This window comes from Manduca sexta, chromosome 26, assembly GCF_014839805.1.
Source record: "Manduca sexta isolate Smith_Timp_Sample1 chromosome 26, JHU_Msex_v1.0, whole genome shotgun sequence".
NCBI classification, from domain to species: Eukaryota; Metazoa; Arthropoda; class Insecta; order Lepidoptera; family Sphingidae; genus Manduca; species Manduca sexta.
Window position 1 is genome coordinate 2,446,080 of NC_051140.1, and position 23,177 is coordinate 2,469,256.

Here is a 23,177-nt window from a genome sequence, read left to right on the forward strand (position 1 = left end):
ACATTTTTTTTAATATGGAAAATCTTAGTTGATTCTATAAATTTAATTGTGGAATTTCATATATTAACGTACTTATAAGCTGTATAACTTACCGACTATAATTAACATTATTTCCAGGAAAAGTTTAAATATGACAACACTCAATAAATGATCAATCATCAAAGTATGTTTTCATTTCATGAATATGTTGTCCACAGACTAGTGTTGCCATATTTACCAACTTTTCAGTAGATCTACCAATTTTAAAACCAATTTACCAACAGAAATGCCATAAATCTACCTAGTTTTGAAGATACAATCATGAGAAATCAATTGATAAAAACGTTTGATTAAATTTATGCGTATAACGAAACGTTTAGCGAACAATTTAGTAATAATAATAATCATAAGTCGACAAAATATGGCCAGCGTTTTTTATTTTTTTCTCCCACTTTGCAGGCCTGCATAAGAAACATAAGTAAAGTATAGAAATCCGGCTTGTCGCCAAGGATAGTTTGATATACCGATTTCTACCTACTTTTGCAGATAATCTTGTGCCTTCCATATATATTATAATGATGTGATTTTTAAAATCGCACGCACTTATTACATTGACGTACAGCAATGAGCTCATTTATGACTTGGCAGCATGGTTTCTGACCTTACCCGATTCCCTGTAGAACAAATAAAAAAAAGTAAAGACCTGCAAAAAAAAAACAGAAAAAATCCAAATAGAAGACTCTGAAGTAGAGTTGGGTAGGACATGACATGAAAAAGAGTTTGTAAGAGCAGCCTCTTTTTAGCATTGAGCCAGTACAATGTCCTACTTCAAATGAGGCGAGGCGAACTGAGGCTCGGCGCTTCAATGTGCGCCTTACAGTATTTTGTAATGTTAACACTCAAAATATTTCCCCCTCGCTCGCGACTCGAAACGCAGTAATGTAATGTACATACATTGTAAAATAACGTCCTATTGTAATTTGTAGCATGCGGTTCTCTACCTCACCGTCCTCGTCCTATGGTTTACCAAACACGGAGAATGAGTAACGCGACTATCGCGACATAAAATTTGAAGTAGTACAATATATAATTTTGAGCCACTCTTACATTTTGACGTCATGTACCGGACAAATGTACCGCCTCTTGTATGTCCTACTCAACATTACTCTGAAGAAGACTAGCGGTAGCGCGCCAATTTTCCATATATATCAATTATCAGAGACCAATAAACATATATATTATAATTCTCTTTGCGCCAGTCCCAGATTCTGCGCTATATTACGTAGCGTAGTATCTTTAAGTAGTCTGTGCGCCAAATCACAACAAATTGTAATTGGAAAATATAGTTCCAATTAAAACAAATTGTTTTGTTACTTTGTATCAATGTAAAATTAAAATTTGTTTACATAAGTACCTTTTTGGTGATAAACAAGTAGGGTAGGTACCATATAAACAAAAAGTTATAAACATTAGTTTCTGGGTGTAATTTGTAAGTGGTAATAGGCGAACGGTATAAATCACATTATCAAGTAGGACAAGTTCATAAAACAATTTAAAATGTCTTCTACAACCAGACAACCGTCTCGGGGCAGTACTTCGGGTAGTCATGTGAGAAAATTACGGTATAGAACAATACTGCATAATTTATGCACTCTAGGTATGTATAAAAGTTATCTGGCAACGATAAGACTACTCTATTACATATTGACAAAAACAAACTAAATTTAATTAATAGTTACACACATTGATTCATTGTAGTTGTAACTGCTGATTCTATCTAGCATCAGTTCAATTCGTAACGTCAGAGCAAAGTGTAAAACTGGGTTTTACAAAATAATTAAGCAAAATTAAAACTGCACATTACATGTATACAACATAAATTATACGGTATTCTTTTCTAGAAAAAGAAGATGACAATGTTGATAAAATTGAGCAGACAGCAAATGCAGTGCGGGAGGCACAGATGCTTCTTAATGAGGGAGCTGTTGATGAGAGGGTCAAGCATCCAGGTATGTTTCAGGTTATTAGGGACAGCTATTGAAAAACCAAGTCCCTTGTAGCCAAATTTAGGTGACAACAATCAATCCCATTAAAGATTATCAAAGTAGTTTATTTTATTATATTTTAAATCTAATTGGGGAACTTACATCTAGCACATTTCATAGTAAAGGATAATATAAAAAAAATTGAATGATTTAATGGAAGTGAAATTGGATGACATTTGTAGGATGTAACCTAATTATTTAAACATTACTTATTATTTGGTTGATGCGCTCACTGAAAAGTAATTCAGAGATGACCCCCGGGTCATAGATCAACTTGACTGTGTGCTGTTACATTTTTTGGTCTGTAATCACATGAAACCAATTCAGGTTTGCAAGAGAATGAACATATATGGCATTTTGATACATTTAGATATAGAAAATAACATAAAACAATTTTTCTGATATTATAAAAAAAAAAAAAAATATAACTTTCTGCTAACTTTTAAAGACTTAGCAGCCATCATAGTCAAGAGCATTTAGATGTAATTTGCATTCTTCATAATATTATTCAAATCTTTTTAAATTGTGTAGCCACCAAATGCTGTCCAAATGCTTAATAAAACATAATACTTTTAAGTAGTCGGCATATAAAAGTACTTTGGAGTGGTTGAGACATGATAAAATGTTCAGAAACATGGTGAGAAGACGTGGACCCACTAGGGATCCCTATGGGACTCCACAAGGAACTGTAACAGGTGTAGAAGCAAAACCTTTAGTTCAATGGTTTTACAGCTATTCCAAATGTAACAAGTAAACTAACAAAATAAACATTTTATTTTAATCAACTTATGTATTGCAGTTTAAATAAAAGTAAGTTGTGTTCTATTCTATCGAAGTATTTATTGTAATCAGTGTATAATTTCGCCTTGGGAGAGTTTAGACATGTGTTTGAGTGGGTAATCACCACAAGAATTAAGATTTTCACTTGATGTGCACTTTAAGTATGTATTAGGCTAGCAAAGTGGTTGGTAAATGATATTTTCTATTTTGGCAAAAAGACATAAATTAGAGATTAGCGTGTAGTTGTCTATTATATCCTTGGGACCTTTTTTATGAATGGCGATATGTATGCGAATTTCCATATTTAGACTAAAATTTTTTGTTAATACCTTTATAGGTGAAGGCTACTTGGCGTCGCGGGTGCTGCGCGCCACTAGCGACCTCGCTCTGCGCTGCTCAGAGACTATCACCGGCAACGCTAATCTCTACGATAAACATGAACTCGCATTACATATTGTGAGTGACATTTTAATAACTTGTGTGTGTCCTGCATTGAATTTATTTTGGTGCTTTTCAACAGTGCTTACCAGAGGTTTTAGGAAGTAATTCTCTTGCCCCAATACAAAATGACACTTCCTGCCTTCTTTACTTTCTGAAAGTGTAGACTGTAGATGACTAATAATTTTTTAATAAATTCAACAGAATTGTAAAACTTCAGATTTTTGTTATAGTACCCTATACTCATATTCCAAACAGGTAGGTCATCAATGTGCCGAATGATTACAGAACAAACACCCGTCGTTCTGGGAGTTCATGTTGCCACGCGAGGTGCCGACGCAGGCGTTCCTGTTCGGCACGTTCGCGCCCACGCCGCCGGAGCAGCACCCGCACGCGCCGCGTCGCCGCGTCGAGCGACAGAAGGCCGCGCCGCTCAAGGCGCCCGAGAAGGTTGACAGGTGAGAACTAGCTTCCCCCAAATGGTGCTAGTGTTGGATATGTGTTGGCGATTTGATGATATTTTAGCAAATATAGAAATTTTTCGTGTATCAGCAATTTGTCATAGTATGTAAGCACATAAATATTATGTATATTTATTTTCAAGTTATGTATAATTATCTGGCGTTGGAATATATCCGCCCGGATATTGATGACCATACACAAGGTGCAAACTGGCCGGCATAATTGTCGACTGCCAAGGATATCCATCCCCACCTACTTACCATCTGGTGCAGTGAAAAGACTTTGCCATGGTCACATATATCTATAACAAAAGACTTTATATATATAGAACTGAAATTCTGTCTTTTCAAGTGATAAACCAAATGTATAATAATAATAATAATATCAGCCCTGTATTACATACTTACCCACTGCTGAGCACGGGCCTCCTCTACTACTGAGAGGGATTAGGCCTTAGTCCACTACGCTGGCCTAGTGCGGATTGGTAGACTTCACACCTTCGAAATTCCTATAGAGAACTTCTCAGATGTGCAGGTTTCCTCACGATGTTTTCCCTCACCGTTAAAGTGAATGATAAATTCACAAAGAATACACACATCATTTTAGAAAAGTCAGAGGTGTGTGCCCTTGGGATTTGAACTTGCGGACGTTAGTCTTGGCAGTCCGTTTCACACCCAACTAGGCTATTGCCGCTTTTAACCAAATGTACTTGTTAATTTTTATAGATTGGAGCAGGTAGAGGAAGGCTCAGAGATGGTGACTCAAGTGAAACGGTTTATCAAGAACACATACAAGAACACGGGCGGGGAGCCGCTCAGTTACTTCCACATGGTGCTCGACCCGGACAGCTTCAGCAGGACTGTCGAGAACATCTACTACCTGTCATTCCTTGTTAAAGATGGGGAAGTTAGTGTGGAGCTGGGTAAGAGATGGATTGATGTCTGAGTGATCTTATTTATACCTAGGATTGTCTAGTGGCTCTGATGATATATTTACTATTAATTATGCATATATAACACAACACACAATAATATTAACTTCTTGTTAAGAATAATTAATGCCTTCATTACCAATTTGCTTCTCACTTCAATCATCATGTTGTCCTCAGACTCTGAGTACGAGCTTCCGTTCGTGTCGCCTTTGTCGAAGCAGCAACAGCAGCAGCGCGCCGCCGTCCACGAGAATCAATTCATCGTCTCCATAGACATGCACCGCTGGCAGGTAGTGGAAATAATCTACCCTCATTTTGACATAAAATTATATATTTTTTAAACAAGCTTAGAACTATATGACATTTTTAGTAACCTCATTCAAGTAAAGCTCTGTCATATCCGCCATTTTCAATAAATTATTACAATCGATTTTATTCGATCTATTTCGAAAATTAACCAATAAGAACAGTTTTTTTTACATGCATTAAAAAAGCCGTTAGTCGTCCCTTTTTTGTATTGTATTGGAACAGCCTATAATATCCCAATGTTGGACAAAGGCCTCCCCTAAGATCCTTCCATGAATCACGAGCCCATCAGTCATCCCTTAGAATAGTGAAATTGTGAACGAGGGAAAATAGACACAGCTGCTATTTTTTATTTTAATAATAAATATTTGTAATTTCAGGAGCTGATAGACGCGTTCGGTATACGCAAGCCGATGATGGTGCTCAAGAGGAATTAGCACAAGGATCACAAAACTTACTTTAAAGAATTCAAAGGTGTACTATTTTAAGTGTATCAATTAAACACTTTATTGCTTCAGTTGCAATATACATGAGATGTGAAATAATTTTCTGCGGTCAGAGCTCCGGATGAATCGAAAGAATTAAGAACATAAAATATGTGTTCATCGCGACTGGAATCTAAGTCCAGTGTGTAAATTCTATATCTATGTATATCGGAGAAGCATTATTCCCGTCGACATCGTCATTAGTGGTTGCAGACTAGTGGGCGTCATCAGGGTTACAATGCGAGCACAAAACACAATGATCACAGATATTTTTATATTCAATTTAAATTAAACAATATTTTATCACTTTACAATAATGATAGAAAAGTGGACAATTAGGACTGTAAGGAGCGTCTTTCCTTCAGGGATCGACTGAATAAGGCACCTTCTTTTTCCAATATAAATTTCGTGTATTTCTCTTGTTTCACACAGATAAATTCACAGTAAATTTTGCACATTAGATATACTTTTCTTGATTCGAGAGCCGCTGAGTTTACTTGCCAGTTTTCTAAATTCGTGTTGATGCTGAGTGCAATTGTCTCAGAGGCCCTCGTTTACTTGCAATTTTATAGCGGCACCGTGCGCGATGGGTGAGTGTTCGTACGCGCTTTAACCTGCGCCAATCACAGCCATCGGCGCACGCGTGCTACAGCGCATGCGTGGCGGTGCGCGCTACGGCGCATGCGCGGCGACGCGGGGATCACCCGCAGGCCGCGCTTACACACCGCCACCGGTGCACGATTATACAATTTAACTTAATTCTATTCAATCATTAAATTAATCTATATACTATTATATAAAGCTGAAGAGTTTGTTTGTTTGTTTGTTTGTTACTACTACCAGTCCAAAATGAAAAATTCTTTTTGCGTTGGATAGTCTTTTGTCCGTGGAGTGCTATAGGCTATATATCATCACGCTATACCCAATAGGAGCGGAGCAGTAATGGCTAATCTCAGGAACTACCGGTCCAAACTAAAAAAATATTTTTGCGTTGGATAGCCCTTTGTTCGTGGATTGCTATAGGCTATATATCATCACGCTATACCCAAAAGGAGCGGAGCAGTAATGGCTAATCTCAGGAACTACCGGTCCAAACTGAAAAATTATTTCAGCCGCAATCACGTCATACACGCCGCACGCACGTAGCTATCTCGAAGCAACACGATGCAATATATGGTTATCACGCCGCAATCACGTCATACACGCCGCACGCACGTAGCTATCTCGAAGCAACACGATGCAATATATGGTTATCACGCCGCAATCACGTCATACACGCCGCACGCACGTAGCTATCTCGAAGCAACACGATGCAATATATGGTTAACACGCCGCAATCACGTCATACACGCCTCACGCACGTAGCTATCTCGAAGCAACACGATGCAATATATGGTTATCACGCCGCAATCACGTCATACACGCCGCACGCACGTAGCTATCTCGAAGCAACACGATGCAATATATGGTTATCACGCCGCAATCACGTCATACACGCCGCACGCACGTAGCTATCTCGAAGCAACACGATGCAATATATGGTTAACACGCCGCAATCACGTCATACACGCCTCACGCACGTAGCTATCTCGAAGCAACACGATGCAATATATGGTTATCACGCCGCAATCACGTCATACACGCCTCACGCACGTAGCTATCTCGAAGCAACACGATGCAATATATGGTTATCACGCCGCAATCACGTCATACACGCCGCACGCACGTAGCTATCTCGAAGCAACACGATGCAATATATGGTTAACACGCCGCAATCACGTCATACACGCCTCACGCACGTAGCTATCTCGAAGCAACACGATGCAATATATGGTTATCACGCCGCAATCACGTCATACACGCCGCACGCACGTAGCTATCTCGAAGCAACACGATGCAATATATGATTAACATGCCGCAATCACGTCGTACACGTCGCACACACGTAGTTAAACCGAAGATCACGTCGGAGCACGTCGTTCAGTGCTCTTTACTTCTTCCGTGGCACTGACTCAAATTTGCCACGATATTCCGTTTCCCCGCTGTGCAAGACGCCATTTGTACAGCAGTTTTCTTCAGACGACTTCCCGTATCTTTCAAAGGCGCTCAAGTATATCCAGCTCGAAGGACCAGAAACTGTAAGAAGCGTCTTGCCTTCAGGGATTGAGAATTAATAAAACACCTTTTTTTCCATAAAACTTCGTATATTTTCTTGTTCATTTACATTTTTTTGCACAGTTGATCACAGCCATCGGCGTACGGGCTGCGGCTACGGCTCATGCATGGCGGCGCGGAGGGGTGGGAGTGGGGGGGGGGGGGGGGCTAGGCGGATCGCACATCGCCACGGTTGCCCGATTATACAATTAACTTTACAACTTAAGTCTATACAAAAATAAAAATACAGAGAAATAACAAATTCTATAATTATGTACAAATAGGGTCAGGTAGTCAGGTCTCCGAGGCCGGCTCATTGTCCACAACTATATATATATATAGTTATTTGCGGACAGTAATTTCGGTGATATTGAGATTATAAGGAATTCATTCATATTATAATAGATCTAAGCAACAAAATATTATATCGACACAAAGTGTGATTCGCCTGTCTTGTAAACAAAAACTGTGATTGTTATTTTTGTACGTACAAAATATGAATAATATATTATTTTTAATATTATGGTCTTTTTTTGGAATCGTTCGAATGATTCGTTTTTATTTTATTTCCGCTAGTAATCACCTACATTGACACTGTAATGGCCATTGACAGGACAACTTGGCAAGAGATTTTAATATACGTTTTTAAGTTCCATGATGTTTTTAGCTACGTAAAAGCCTCAAAAAGCAAGATACTGTTATACCCAATGGTGCGGCTCAAGGATATCGCTGGATGATCATCGCCGTAAGTGTGCGCTAGAATGAAGAATGTCTGGCAAAGGAATGTTGCCAATATAGTTATCTTATGATGATTGGGCAGGGTGGCAACATTAGTTGTGTTTCCGGCAATCTAAAAATAATTAAAACAATATAGAATGCTCAAAATATATTTAATGATAACATAACCATTTGTCGTAGATTTAAAATTCCCATTTTACAACAATATGATAATCTCTTATTGATACATCAGGTTACTGTCTCAACGGGCACGTACACACGCAAATCTTAACTAATACTTTGCTAAATCAATACTATAAATGAAAATGGCCATAGACTAATTTATTTATATTCTACTTTACATAATCTCAGGAGTAAAAAATAACATTCACATATATCTTCTTTATATTCGTACCAATTCTAAAGAAAATATACTTAGACGTGTTCTTTACTACGTAATTTCTATTCGTATTTACATGTGTACGAGTGCATCGAGTTTGTAATACTATACAATACAGTATGGATATTTTGTTCGACTAAACACGTCTTTACACAATCATTTGAATGTTTAGATATGACCCATTCACCGAAACAATATACATGTCATTTCTAAACTATATAGTTTATGACGTCACGCATATTCCGCGGCTCGGATATTAGTGTCTAAGCGCATAATTTTCATTGATCGGAATTATTTGCCTGCGAGGGCAAAATAATGGAGTACCTATTCTTTAAAGGTTTAAAGGGTATTTCAGCAAGCCTCGAGTTATTTATAAGTATACGACGAAACTAAATACTTTTAAAAATAGTTAACGGCAGCGGTGACAAGAAGTTAAATGAACGCAACTCTAGAGACCGCTCGCTGTGTGATACATCCGCACCGGGAATATCGATGACGTTACAATTCCATAACATTGAATTATATCGGCTAGTAAATTTATACGTAGGAAGAATATTTAATAGTTAAACAAATATTTAGCAATTTATAACTTAGTACAAAACAGTAGAGAGCACGCTTGTTGCCCCTGTGACGTCATGTAACCCACGCAGAGTTATCAGAGTGATCATTGGACTCTATTGTAGGTATGTATTTTTTTAAATAATTACCGATGAGCGAAAAAAAATCTCAGCCATTTTGTCTAACGATGCGCACTCAGAAGCTCTGCGCTACTTCAATATACAGAATATGGACATTCAACATACATTCAATAATAAATAAGGTTAAAATAAAAAATTGTTCATTCAAATTGAAGGTAACATGAAATAATACAAATAAGCAGGAGTAGGATTCTTCCCATCTTTACCTGTTTTTTTTTTTTGGAATGACAAATAAATGCCTTTCTTTATTCACACAATACAGATTGGAGGCACAGGAACTATTTTAATACATCAGAATTTGTTATAGATTTTTATACGAACAAAGCTACGTGGTTGAATCAAGCAAATGCTTTGTAGAATGCCTTGTAAGCATCACTGAAAAAAAAACCTGCATGGAACAAATGTGGGCCAAATATTTTAAAAACTTACGAACTTTCCTCACATTCAAAATCCCGAAACCGAAACAAATTCCGATTATAAAATATTTAAAATTAAGGCCCCATATAGCAAAAACAATTATTATCAGCATACCTCAAACACTGCAGCGCCAAAACGGAAGCAACATACAGAATATAACAGGAACATTAGGAACCATACACACTACACATTTACACACATGTACACACAGCTTTATCTATATGCTGCCGTTTTCTACAGGCTAACCCGTTCGACACCACTATATATGTAATTAAGTACATATTAAATAATATTCTTTATTATTAATTTTTTTATTCAAAATTGTGGAAATGGATTTTTGAGGAAAATAAGTTTAATAAATAAGTTACTGTTTATTTATACTTTACAATGTTTTTAAAACTATTAACAATAATTATTTGCTGCATTTATGTTTCTTTTTATTGTTCTAATTTTTTTTTTAATATTTTATTTTTTTATCCATTTCTTACAATTCCGAAAACATTTTATTTTTATTATAAACTAATGTAGCATCTCGAACGGGAGATAATATTTTATTACTTAAATAAAGAAAATGACAAATATAATAACTGCACCATAATATGACAACACCAAGTGATAATGTCATTTCACTGCTATTTCTAAACAGTGACACAATTCAAAACATTTTATTAAAACGTAGTGATTATATTCTCTTTGCATTTTATTACTAAAGAATGATCTGGAATATTGTTAACCTTAAAATAGAATAGGTAGAATAACAGCGGATATTTTTCACGAAACTGATTATTTCAGTTTTTAAATATAAAAAATAAATATTTATATTGTTAATAGAAAGTGAAAAATATTAAGTATTAAAGAGAGATTACTATCCTTATTCAGGGAAAGAAAAAATTAAATCCAAATAAATATCTACCCACATTTTTCTAGTGTATTCAATGAAATGAGTCGATCTGAATGGAATATCTTTTAAGAAAACGATGTTTTTTGTCATTTTGTGGTTAAATTAAATATTTCATTTATTTTTATTGTATAATAGCTTTCCTTTAGCTGTGTTTTATTACAATAACTGAGCACTCAAACAGAGACCATTAGGAACTTAAATTATACAATTGGATAAAATTGGTTGTTAAAATTACACAACACAGAGAAAAAAGAGAATTGTGTCACTTCTAAAACGATGGGGCTTAAAAAAATTATAGGCGGTTAAATTTCATCGCAATAATGTGACATATCGTCAGGGGTGGTTGAATACAGCGTGACTAGCGGTGATAAATATGTACCGCGTAAGTGGCGAAAAAAAAATGGTTCGTAACATACAAAATAAATATCGACACATCCAATTTTAACTCCCGTTTTTTTATTTTTCTCACTTATGTATTACTAGCTTTTGCATGCGGTTCCGCCCGTGTGAAAAAATATTCGCGGTAAAGTTTTCCGTTATCGAAGTCATGCGATATATTTTCCCGGGAAAAATTTAACGGTTTACTGAGCGCAGACAACGGAAGCTCTCAAGAGGAATCAATTTGTCCCCGTTTTTGCAATATTTTTTATTAATGGTCCGCTCCTACTGGTCATCGTGTGACCTCTATAGCCTTCCCCAATAAATGATCTTTCTACCACTAAAATAATTTTTCTATTCGAACCGGTAGTTCCTGAGATTAGCGCGTTCAAACAAACAAACTCTTCAGATTAATACAATGGTATATAACCAACGCTAGTTACGCAGTATTGTACTAATCCCATACATAAGTTGTGTTACTGACAGTTGGACCATGATAGTGAACCTACAACAGACACATTTTTACGATACTTGCTAAACAATAATTTGGAATGATTCTATCATAACATGGGATAAATTATATAATTTTATACAAAACATCGCATTATAACTTAGCTAATAATCATTTGGATTCAGCATTGTTCTTGTTTTGTTCTTTTAGCCTCGAGATTTCAGCTCCCAGCGTGTCCATATTCTCCTGGAAAATTTGAAAAAGTTCCAGTGTTGATAGAAAACATAGGTTTTTCCTTAAATGCGATAGAAAAGATACGCAGGTAATAAACTACACTACTTTTGTCGTCATAAAAGCATTACGTTACTTATTTTTTAAGAGTTATTTATTTTTGATTCATTATTTAAATCTGTACAGTGGTTTAGTATTGTGATTTTTACTTGAGCAGTTTTTTCTGCATTTTTGTGGTTAACACTATTGCAAATATAATTCATGCTGCATTCATAATGCATTTGGAACCGGATTATATGCAACATAAAAAGCTTGATATATGCATGTAAGTATGCATGAAAACTGGTTATAGTGACATTGAAGGGACCACCGAATCTGGCCGCTATATCCGATAGTCATTATAAACGATGCACTTTTTATATGCATTTATTTAAAGGGACCTTACTATTTAGTTGTATATAACCGATGCGTCGCTATAACCGGAGTCAGTATAACCGGTTTCTACTGTATGCATGAAAAATGTATAAAATATGCATGAAAACAATAAATGACAAGATTTCTTTTTGTTTCTAAAACTTGTCTACTTTGTTTGAATTTTTTTTATTTCAAATCAGCATACTATAAAAAATAGTAAAGTAATCCAAAATAATGATATATGATAAGAGGTACAGTGCATATGCAAATATGTAATTGCATATACTCTGGGCGGTACCTTGAGCGTGATGTTCTTGAGCAGCGTGTCCTCGAGCACGGCCTGCAGCCGGCGGTTCATCTCGAGCGACAGGTCGGCGGAGAGCCCGCCCGGGTCGCCGCCCCACAGCGCCGCCATCGCGCCGCCGCCCAGACGCGCTATCTCCTTCTGCACAGTGTCACAACATCAATGAAGTTGGGCGGAACATATATATCTTTAATTGTACTCTGGCGGAATTTATGAGGGTAACTATAGAAATTCTAACCAATAATGTATCGATCATATGAAATAACTATGCATAATTATCTGTATCTGAATTGGATATATGACAATGTAAATATAATCGCATTGGGTGTAACTCCTGTAAGATTATATTTAATTAATAAATAAATAATAATTATAATATAACATGTTGACTACTGCGCACTCTAGTTATATTTGACACACACGTAAACATCAGACGTATTAAAAATATCAGTGCTGGTATGCGTGCGCACACGCAATGCGTGTAAAAATGTGTCACGGTTGGTATGTGTTTTTGTAGATGACGTTAATATTTTTAAAACAGTACAATTGTGTAGTGCTTATTTTGTATACTAGCCGTGTGACGTCGTGCTTAATAGTTGCTAATGAGTAGTTGGCATCTTTAACACATCTGTCTTCGATAGTTAGATGGATTAACTCACCTTGGTCAATTTCCGTTTTGGCTGGAGGGTAGCGTTAACAAAAAATTATAGAATTTGAAACTTTTTTTTATAGCAATGTAGCGTTACAAAGAAAATTGTTAACGACTAGCATGCATTACGACAAAAGTGTGATATGAATTTTTAAAGCCGGTATGTATCGGTCTATGTTTCACTATGGATAGCATTCACACGACTGGGTTAATAGAACATTATTATCAAGGCGAGTGTCGTGTGTCCGGTGTTAGCGGCGCGCACCTTGTTGTGGTCCTGGCGCTGGTCGGCGAGCGCGCCGGCGGGCAGGTCGGCGAGCAGCGAGCGCAGCAGGCGCGACTTGTTGCGCAGCTCGTGCGTGAGCTGGCGCGCGTGCTCCTCCAGGAACTCGCAGCGCTCCGCGCGCCGCGCCGCCGCGCGCTGCAGCGACACGATGCGCTCGATCAGCGCCTGCCGGTCCGGCGAGCGGCTCTGACAACACAACACATTACTAACCTCGCGACTAAACTAAACCCACTTTTCACTAATGGGAAGCTACAATACTCATGAGTGTAATACGCTACTTTTATCCCGGGATATAAAATTGGGGCTTTTATCCCGTAAAACTCCTTCAAGCAGGCGAAGCCGCGAAAAAAGGTAGTTTTTAATAAAAAAAAAGAAAGTAATGACAGCATGGGAGAATGCTTTATTAACATTTATATCCTTAAATAATATCCATAACAACAAATGGTATTTATCTTTACATAGCTACTAATATACCACTACTAATAAACCAACAACATTTTTCATCAACTTTACACCTACATACTTGTGTGAAACGTTCTAATCACATAACAAAGAGTTCTAACCTTGGGAAACAGTTTTGCGAACAAGCTTGGGTATTTAATCTGTAAAAATATTATAATAAAGAAATAATAATTCTTACCGCGGAAGACGAATCCTGTATGCGTAACAAAAATATTGTTTCTTGTTCAAATATAATTTCAAAATATCAAAAATTATCATAATTTTTTGTAGGAAGATATATGATAAGCCTTAGTAAGACAGTTATGAACTACGTTTTTATAATAAAAAGTCTATTTTTTACATAAGAATACAGCGAATATTGAATAGTTTGGAATTTAAATTTTAACCAGTATTTCTAGCATGGACATAGTGAATTTCGTCAAATGTTTCTATGTGAAAATTTGAGCAGCTAACGAAACAATAACTATACCGGATAGTTCCTGCTAGGGTTACAATTGTAGGTTGGATCATAGGAATTCATCTATGAAGACGTGCCCCACTACTATCCCTAATGGCTCAATATGCGTGGATGGATGGCGTCGGGGATAGTGCCCTTTATCCCGTGACACTCCTGCACAAAAGTTGGTGGAGCGCGTGTTCGAGGATGAAACGAGTTATATCTGCGCAACGGTGCAATGTAAGTGCGTATTCACCTGTATGTCGGGCAGCGCCTCGGCGTGTCCGTTGTGGAGCCGCTCCTCGGGCGCTGCGCTCTCGCCGCTGCTCAGCGACGACACCGACCCTACAACACCTTAACAAGTTAATACCACCTCCGTATTATATACTGCCCGCTGGAGAACACGGGTCTCCACTTCACTGAGAGAATTTTGGCTTTAGTACACCACGCTCCCATAGTATGAGCGGGTAAACGGCACATACTATTGGACACCACACCACTTACCATCAGGTGCAATAGGATCACTCTGCCGCGCCAGGATAATAAAAAAAATAAAAATATATACTAATAGTCCTGTTTTTTTTTAAAAAATTCTCAAGTTTGTACCGTGTCCTCACGACGTTTTCCTTCACTTCAAACCGCATGATAATTGATAAACAGTGCATAAATGACTACCAAGTCAAAGTGTGTGCCTTAAATTTTGAACCTACATACATCCGAGACAGGAACTACATAGTGTCATGACGCTTTCTTTCCTCCCCCTTTTGCACGGGTGGGTAGAGAGGTCGCTCGTATATGAAAGTCTGGTCTGTGTTTATTGGACACTAGCCAGTATTAAACAGCCGCCTTGGGCTTGGCTGGTGGTAGTAGTCAAATACGCCGCCAAGGCAGTGCTTAATACATAGTATAATAGTATATAATAAAAAAGCATACCGGTTCTCGTGGACGGTGCGTCTGGTGGGGGCAGTTTCGCCTCCAACTGCTCGCATCGCTTCAAGGATCGCTGGAGTTCGCGATTCAATTCCTGGAAATATTATTTCATGTCACCCACGTCAAAAATAATATTCAGACATATTAGTGTTACTTTGTTAATTTCCACATTGATGCAATATTTATAGATTTTTTTTTCTGGCCCTTATTGAATCCTTATATTTTTCTTTAATGATTTGGCAACAAAGTATCAGGATATAATCAGGCACAAATATTGACTAACTTTTATGGCACTGGCATGTTTCTTCTTGAGAACCCCGTTCTCTCCCTTCTCCCACTCTAGCTTCTTATTGGCATCCGCGACTTCCTCAGTCAGTTCAGCTACCTGCAATTGACAGATTAACACTAGGATCAGATGAGAGATATTTACTAAAGAATATCATACGTCAGCTGCTAGTGGCACTTGCTAAACAGTTTTCAAAGAGTTCGGGCAATAAAGCTTTGACAACAAATAGCTGAGATGGGATCGGAGTATAGCAGTTCATCTTGTTAATTCTTCTTCATCTTCTTTTATATTATTATATCGTTTTAGGACATTTAACAAATCACCAACCAGACTAAGAACTACTTCTAATGACAGATGTGTGACCAACACAGTATTTGTTAAAATCACCCAAGTCCTGGATGCTTCACGGCCACCAAGTTTAGTCAAAGATCAGTATAATTAAGTGAACTCACTTTTCTAGCGAGTACGCGGTTTTCTTTGTTCCGTCTGTCCGTCTCCTCCGCGAGAGCTCGCTGCAGGTCTGCGCACTGCGTCTCCAGCTCTGTTATCTTCTCTCTCAGCGACGCGTTGTCCACAGTTAGCGCTTGAACCTATGGTTACATAATCATAATGTTTAATCTATTTCATACTGTGCTAATGGATGAAGATTTGGTGGGGAGTATGCTACGTTTGAAATATTGGTGCTCCTCGCTACTCTCCTCCCCCCTATTTTATTAGTTATAAATGAAATTATGCGGTGGTGCGCGACGTGCTGCGCGGTGCGCGCGGCGGCGTGCTGCAGTGTGTGTGGGTAGTGTGGTGTGCGTTGTGGTGCGTACCTGCGCGTGGTCGCGCTGCGCGGCGGCCTGGTGCGCGACGTGCTGCGCGGTGAGCGCGGCGGCGTGCTGCAGTGTGTGTGGGTAGTGTGGTGTGCGTTGTGGTGCGTACCTGCGCGTGGTCGCGCTGCGCGGCGGCCTGGTGCGCGACGTGCTGCGCGGTGAGCGCGGCGGCGTGCTGCAGTGTGTGTGGGTAGTGTGGTGTGCGTTGTGGTGCGTACCTGCGCGGTCGCGCTGCGCGGCGGCCTGGTGCGCGACGTGCTGCGCGGTGAGCGCGGCGGCGTGCTGCAGTGTGTGTGGGTAGTGTGGTGTGCGTTGTGGTGCGTACCTGCGCGTGGTCGCGCTGCGCGGCGGCCTGGTGCGCGACGTGCTGCGCGGTGAGCGCGGCGGCGTGCTGCAGTGTGTGTGGGTAGTGTGGTGTGTGTTGTGGTGCGTACCTGCGCGTGGTCGCGCTGCGCGGCGGCCTGGTGCGCGACGTGCTGCGCGGTGAGCGCGGCGGCGTGCTGCAGTGTGTGTGGGTAGTGTGGTGTGTGTTGTGGTGCGTACCTGCGCGTGCGCGGCGGCGTGCTGCAGTGTGTGTGGGTAGTGTGGTGTGTGTTGTGGTGCGTACCTGCGCGGTCGAGGCTGCGCGGCGGCCTGGTGCGCGACGTGCTGCGCGGTGAGCGCGGCGGCGTGCTGCAGTGTGTGTGGGTAGTGTGGTGTGCGTTGTGGTGCGTACCTGCGTGGTCACGCTGCGCGGCGGCCTGGTGCGCGACGTGCTGCGCGGTGAGCGCGGCGGCGTGCTGCAGTGTGTGTGGGTAGTGTGGTGTGTGTTGTGGTGCGTACCTGCGCGGTCAGCTGCGCGGCGGCCTGGTGCGCGACGTGCTGCGCGGTGAGCGCGGCGGCGTGCTGCAGTGTGTGTGGGTAGTGTGGTGTGTGTTGTGGTGCGTACCTGCGCTAGTCGGAGCATCCCGGCGGCCTGGTGCGCGACGTGCTGCGCGGTGAGCGCGGCGGCGTGCTGCAGTGTGTGTGGGTAGTGTGGTGTGTGTTGTGGTGCGTACCTGCGCGGGTCAGCTGCGCGGCGGCCTGGTGCGCGACGTGCTGCGCGGTGAGCGCGGCGGCGTGCTGCAGTGTGTGTGGGTAGTGTGGTGTGTGTTGTGGTGCGTACCTGTGCGTGGTCAGCTGCGCGGCGGCCTGGTGCGCGACGTGCTGCGCGGTGAGCGCGGCGGCGTGCTGCAGTGTGTGTGGGTAGTGTGGTGTGTGTTGTGGTGCGTACCTGCGTGGTCGCTGCGCGGCGGCCTGGTGCGCGACGTGCTGCGCGGTGAGCGCGGCGGCGTGCTGCAGTGTGTGTGGGTAGTGTGGTGTGTGTTGTGGTGCGTACCTGCGGCGTGGGTCAGTTGCGCGGCGGCCTGGTGCGCGACGTGCTGCGCGGTGAGCGCGGCGGCGTGCTGCAGTGTGTGTGGGTAGTGTGGTGTGTGTTGTGGTGCGTACCTGCGCGTGGTCCAGCTGCGCGGCGGCCTGGTGCGCGACGTGCTGCGCGGTGAGCGCGGCGGCGTGCTGCAGTGTGTGTGGGTAGTGTGGTGTGTGTTGTGGTGCGTACCTGCGCGTGGTCGCGCTGCGCGGCGGCCTGGTGCGCGACGTGCTGCGCGGTGAGCGCGGCGGCGTGCTGCAGTGTGTGTGGGTAGTGTGGTGTGTGTTGTGGTGCGTACCTGCGCGTGGTCGCGCTGCGCGGCGGCCTGGTGCGCGACGTGCTGCGCGGTGAGCGCGGCGGCGTGCTGCAGCGCGGCGGCCTCGCGTCGCGCGCATGTCTCCCCGAGTGCGCGCTGGATGCTGAGCGCCTCCTCCGCTTCCGCCGCGCGCGCACTCTCCCTGAACAATACATTACAATAAACACTATACTCTGAATCCGGGCTACGTATTTCGCATATTTTTTAGACGCCAATTACAATATTGCACTAATATTTTTTTTTTATTTATTAACTTAGTCATCTCTTCTTGAATACCTTTCTAAAGTTGTCTGGTTTAAAAGGTATAAAAAAAACCCTTATTTGACCTGCATAGACAATATAACATAGTGAGTAGCACCTCTGCAGTTGCGCAGCGAGCGTGTCTGCGAGCGCGGCTTGCGCGCGTAGTGCTGCGAGCTCGGCCGCCTCCTCCTCCAGCCGCATGTTGCTCGTCTGCAGCCGCGACACCTAACACACACTGCATATTACTTTAATATAAACTACAACCGACTCTTTTAGAATGCAAAATAAGTTACACAAGTTATTCTTAATCATTATTTTTTTGTTAAGTAATCTCTGTATATAAGTAACCTCAGCGGTGGCGCGAGCGAGAGAGCTGATAGCAGTATCCCTTTCTTTAGTACAGGTGTCCAGCTGTGACGTCACCGCGCCCAGCCGCCTCTCCAGTTCTTCTTTCTCGTGTCTGCACAAGATCAAAGCGGCTTGGGCCTCTTTTAAATCAGATTCTGAAAACAATATAATTGTATTGTTATTGTTGTGTTGCAAGAGAAGTTTATATTACTATGCTAGACTCTTTGGGTTTTAGTCTACATGAAATTCAATGACAAAATCTGAGACTAGCAGCCCATTCAAAATTCTTCTGCTATTACAGCTTCTTATAGGCGTTTAAAATCACTTAACAATGATGCTATTTTTGCGTTTTCTTCTTAGATAATATAAGAAAAGTTACTAGCTGGTTTCGTACATGCGAGTATGATAAAAACGTTGTTTGATTTTACCGAGTTGTTTAGCTCTGACGGAGTCAGTGGCGTTGACTACAGCGGCTTCCTTGGCCGCCTCGAGCTCGGTGACCTGCTGCGACAGCTTCTCGGCGCGCTCCGAACTTTCCTGACGTAGTCAATTTTTATTGTATTTTTTAGAGTAAATTATAACAGTATTAATTTTAATAGGTTATTATTGAGTACATCAACTCAAGGCCAAAAAACATGCAATATGTTGCCTGAATTAAGTGTTTTTTCCTCAAACTTCATAGTCCATAGTCCATACTATGGTCTGTTAAGTTCTGATATGCTCTATGGTCTCCATAGTCAATGTCATTGAACCAAAAAGGCATTTGTAATATGCTTAAATACTATGCCATAAATTCAGGTAATCTAAAAAAAAATAGAATACAATAAATACATAATAACTCATATAGTCCCTTTGCCAATAATACCAATTCTAATTGACAAAATAAGTAGATATTTTTAACATTATTTTTCCTTCCCTGAATATCAATATCAGACAGTTTCAATAAATAATAACATAAGTACTTTGTACGCGTCCATTTCCATGCGCAGCTTGCTCTGCGTCCACTTGAGCCTTCCCTCCAGCTCGCGCAGATCCTCGCGCACTTTGGCCACTTCACGTTCGCTCTTCAATAGCTCATGGCACTGAGGAACAAATTTAAATATACACTTACTGGGATAGGTTGAAGGCATTCCAAAAAAGACCGCATGGAAAGTCCGCCATGGACAGATCAAGTCTAATCAACCTTGATCAGTCCCATACATTAATGCATTAGAATAACTTCCAACAGAGAGACATGGTGAGACATCGTGAAATGCATTGCATTTGCACCGGAAAACACAAAATGACGACCACGACTACTATGTTAAGTGTAAAGCCTTGTATCGATGACGCGCACTATGTTCGTGTGCGGGAACACGAGCATTTACCACGCGAGCCATTTTATACATATGATTTTTTATGTGGAGCGCGGCTGTTGCGCGCGACAAGCGATCGACCTCAAGTCAGTTCTTGGGAAGCAGTTCGGAGAAGTTATCTGCAGCGTGAGTCAAATTAAAACCTTCTCAATAGCACGCGCAGGCCTCATTGCAGCCCCTTTGCCGTATGTGGCAATGTTTGAATTGGCTCGCGAGTCAACACGATACCCGGCAGGCATGCCGCAGAAACCGATGTTCGGGAGTTTGTCGCGCATAACGGATACGAGGCTTACCAAAGAAGGAAATTTTGAATGTTATGGATTATAACTTGCAGCGCTTTCAATAGATTGGCTTTGGTTTCATTGATTAAGTGTATGACTTAAAATAAGGGTTCTATAGCTTTGGTCACATTACCTAGCATGTTGGCATGACGGTAGACATATCATAAGAATAGCTGCCAACTTACTCTCAGCACCAGAACTGTTGTGACTAATATGAGCATGTTAACTCACCGTCGCGATTTTCACATCTATTTCTTGTTAGATTGAAGATGTACCTTATCGTCGTAAAGCTGGCAGATGCGCTCCTTCTCAGCGTGCGCGGAACGTAGCTTGTTCTTCAACAGTTCCATTTCATTGGTGGCTGCCTTTTCGTTCTTGGCGGCGAGGTCCGCTGCGCGTTTCGCCTCTATACGCGCGCACTCTACACTTGCGTAACGCATTACTGCTGCGTCTTTTTCTCGCTCTGCCTGCTCTACTCGTTTCCCCATCTAGAATATTGTCAAAAAGGAGTAATATGTAACAGGATTAAATATTATTGTAATTCATAATTTTTTTTTAAGTTACTATAATGATAATGAATGATGCAAGGCTGACTAGCCATATCTGAAATCATTGAGATAATGTCTGAAGGAGTAGCAAGACACACAGGAGTAACAAGGGAATTTTTTATTTTATTTAAATTTAACTGGTTGTTTGGAAAGATGTTAACATTATTATCTTTGTAAGTCCACTCCCATAGTGCAAAATAGATTTGGATAAATAGATGAATAATAAAATTATGTACAGGCCATAAACAAAAGCTAGCATTACAATATTGAGGGTTATGAGTTCAGACCTAATATGCTTTGCTTTGCTCGTAATATTTGAATTGGTGTAACAGTCTCAGTAGAAAGTATAACCTATACTTGAATGTGTTTTATAGACTTTTTACTATTTGAAGATATTTTTTTTGACAAATAATTTAATTCTTGATAAAAATTGTACAAAACAAAATCAAAACATTAACAAGGTTGGTGATTCATTAAAGAAAAAATGCATGTTCTCTGTAAAAGCATTATCAACAAAGGAAAAAGTAATTACTATCAGATAAAAAAATACATTTCATGTTGAACATAAAAGGGTGAAAATAATGAACTAGGTACCAAGTAATAAATGATCAATGATATGTGCTGCCCATAAACATTTACAATATCAGAGGTGCCTTACCAAGTCCAATTTGCTCTCTAAATCGCGGAAGGTGTGATCTTTTTCCTGCAATTCATCTACTTGTTGCTTGACTCTCTCTCTCAGCAATGCATTTTCTTTCCTCTGCTCTGCCAGTACCCTCTCTAATGTCTCCACTTGCAACCTCAAAACATCTTTTTTCGCATCACTTTCAATTTCCCCATTCTCTGAACTAATACTATCAGAGTTCAAGTTTGAAATATTTTCCAAGCTGTCATTAGTTTTTTCAATTTTATCCGTATTGTCATCTTCAAATATGTCACTCATTATTTTGCCATTGGGTACTGCTTTTAAGGGTTTAGTTGGTTTCTGAACAGAGGCTCTGTGTGTGTATGCATTTTTAAGACTTCCACTGACTGATGAAAATATTCCATGAACATTTTTGACTATGCTGCCTATGTCCTGTGACAGAATCTCTTTATGAATGTGAGTGTAACGGGCACTGGTGTTGGATGGAATTTCTGGTATTTTCTGTACTGCCATTACTTTATTTTTATGAGAACTGAAGTCAGATAAAATTTGTTCAGTATTTAGATCTTTATCACTGGAATTTAACTTTAGTTTACCAGTCAGCTCCAGTGTAGTTATGTTTTCAGCACTCCTGCTGTGAGGACATTTGGATACAATATCATTTAACGCATTTTGTTCATTCAAACTTGCCGTGGACATGGTGAGAGCACTATTAATATTTTTTAAATCAACATAAGTAATGTGGCTTTGTGAACAATTTGTACTTTCCTTGTTTGTGACAAATTCTTTGGTTTCTTTAGGTACTAATACATTTTTTTCATTTGATGATAAGCTAGAGATGTCAGAGTTCGTGGTGGGCGACATCGATACAGGAGAGAAGTCATCACTTTTGTTCTCCATTTCAGTTTTTATATTACTTATGTTGACTGAATGTGGAGTTACTGAGGTGTTAGTGGCTAATGGGTAAGATTCCGACTCTGGACCAGTGAAACCGCAGGTATCCAAACTAGAATCACAATTTAAGTGACCAACTGAACTAGTTTCTTCTTCCTTTGATCTACTTTTTACTGTGGGCTCTTCTGTTGTGGACAGGGGAGTGGACAACTCCAAATTGCCCGTTGTATCGACTTTACGTGACGCGGATGAAGTATCATTACTAAATCCTGAACATTCTACACCCGAGTCGCAACTTGTCTCCTTATTTTCCGCATTCTCTTCGCTTCTTTCGTCAACGTCACACTTTTCAATATGGTTCGCTAACACATCACTACTATCCGACATTTTTAACTTTAAAACTTATTCTTTTAAATCGAGTATATTGAAAATCGTGTTGAATAAAACGTAAGCCATGAAGAAATTAAAAATATTTTTATTTTTGAATAAAAAATAAACATCGGTAGGATTTGACGTTTGCCATCGATTTTGACAATTGACAGACCATCTGATCTGACGTTTCTTTATGTGTTGACTGCAGAGTCCAATAAACTAATGTTGACTGGTCCAAAGAGAACTTTTTATAATATAGATTGGACTATTTATCTTTCATAATGATAACTTGCTAAAATATAAAAAAAGATAATATATATGTAATCATTATAATATATAAACATAAAACAAAACAAAATAAACTTATTGTATTATGACCAAAAACTCAATCTTTTTCAGGAATACGTACTAAAATACTGTGTTGTAATA

General features: G+C 40.2%; 2 protein-coding genes across 4 annotated transcripts; one reads left to right on the top strand and one right to left on the bottom strand.

Annotated features, from left to right (window-relative positions):
* Window positions 1–1,123: 1,123 nt before the first annotated feature.
* Window positions 1,124–7,743, top strand: LOC115454249 (EP300-interacting inhibitor of differentiation 3). Of its 2 annotated transcripts, XM_037443273.1 has the most exons (8): window positions 1,124–1,636; window positions 1,881–1,988; window positions 3,142–3,260; window positions 3,531–3,700; window positions 4,430–4,626; window positions 4,813–4,925; window positions 5,322–5,415; window positions 7,665–7,743. In XM_037443273.1, exons 1-7 carry the CDS (start codon window positions 1,537–1,539, stop codon window positions 5,376–5,378), a joined length of 864 nt encoding a protein of 287 aa, XP_037299170.1. In that variant the 5' UTR covers window positions 1,124–1,536; the 3' UTR covers window positions 5,379–5,415; window positions 7,665–7,743. The 2 variants fall into 2 exon arrangements, with proteins under 2 accessions (XP_037299170.1, XP_037299169.1); XM_037443272.1 differs by lacking the exon at window positions 7,665–7,743 and having other exon boundaries at window positions 5,322–6,208.
* A 708-nt stretch (window positions 7,744–8,451) lies between these two features.
* Window positions 8,452–22,963, bottom strand: LOC115453488 (coiled-coil domain-containing protein 186). 2 transcript variants are annotated; one of them, XM_037443270.1, is made up of 15 exons: window positions 21,495–22,963; window positions 20,564–20,776; window positions 19,615–19,734; window positions 19,081–19,189; window positions 18,653–18,807; window positions 18,420–18,529; window positions 18,044–18,203; window positions 15,993–16,130; window positions 15,538–15,639; window positions 15,258–15,348; window positions 14,581–14,669; window positions 13,990–14,028; window positions 13,406–13,612; window positions 12,486–12,632; window positions 8,452–11,788 (listed from the first exon to the last, which is right to left on the bottom strand). In XM_037443270.1, the coding sequence occupies exons 1-15, from the start codon at window positions 22,761–22,763 to the stop codon at window positions 11,714–11,716; spliced, it is 3,024 nt and encodes a 1,007-aa protein (XP_037299167.1). In that variant the 5' UTR covers window positions 22,764–22,963; the 3' UTR covers window positions 8,452–11,713. The 2 variants fall into 2 exon arrangements, with proteins under 2 accessions (XP_037299167.1, XP_037299168.1); XM_037443271.1 differs by lacking the exon at window positions 13,990–14,028 and having other exon boundaries at window positions 21,495–22,962.
* Window positions 22,964–23,177: the final 214 nt, after the last annotated feature.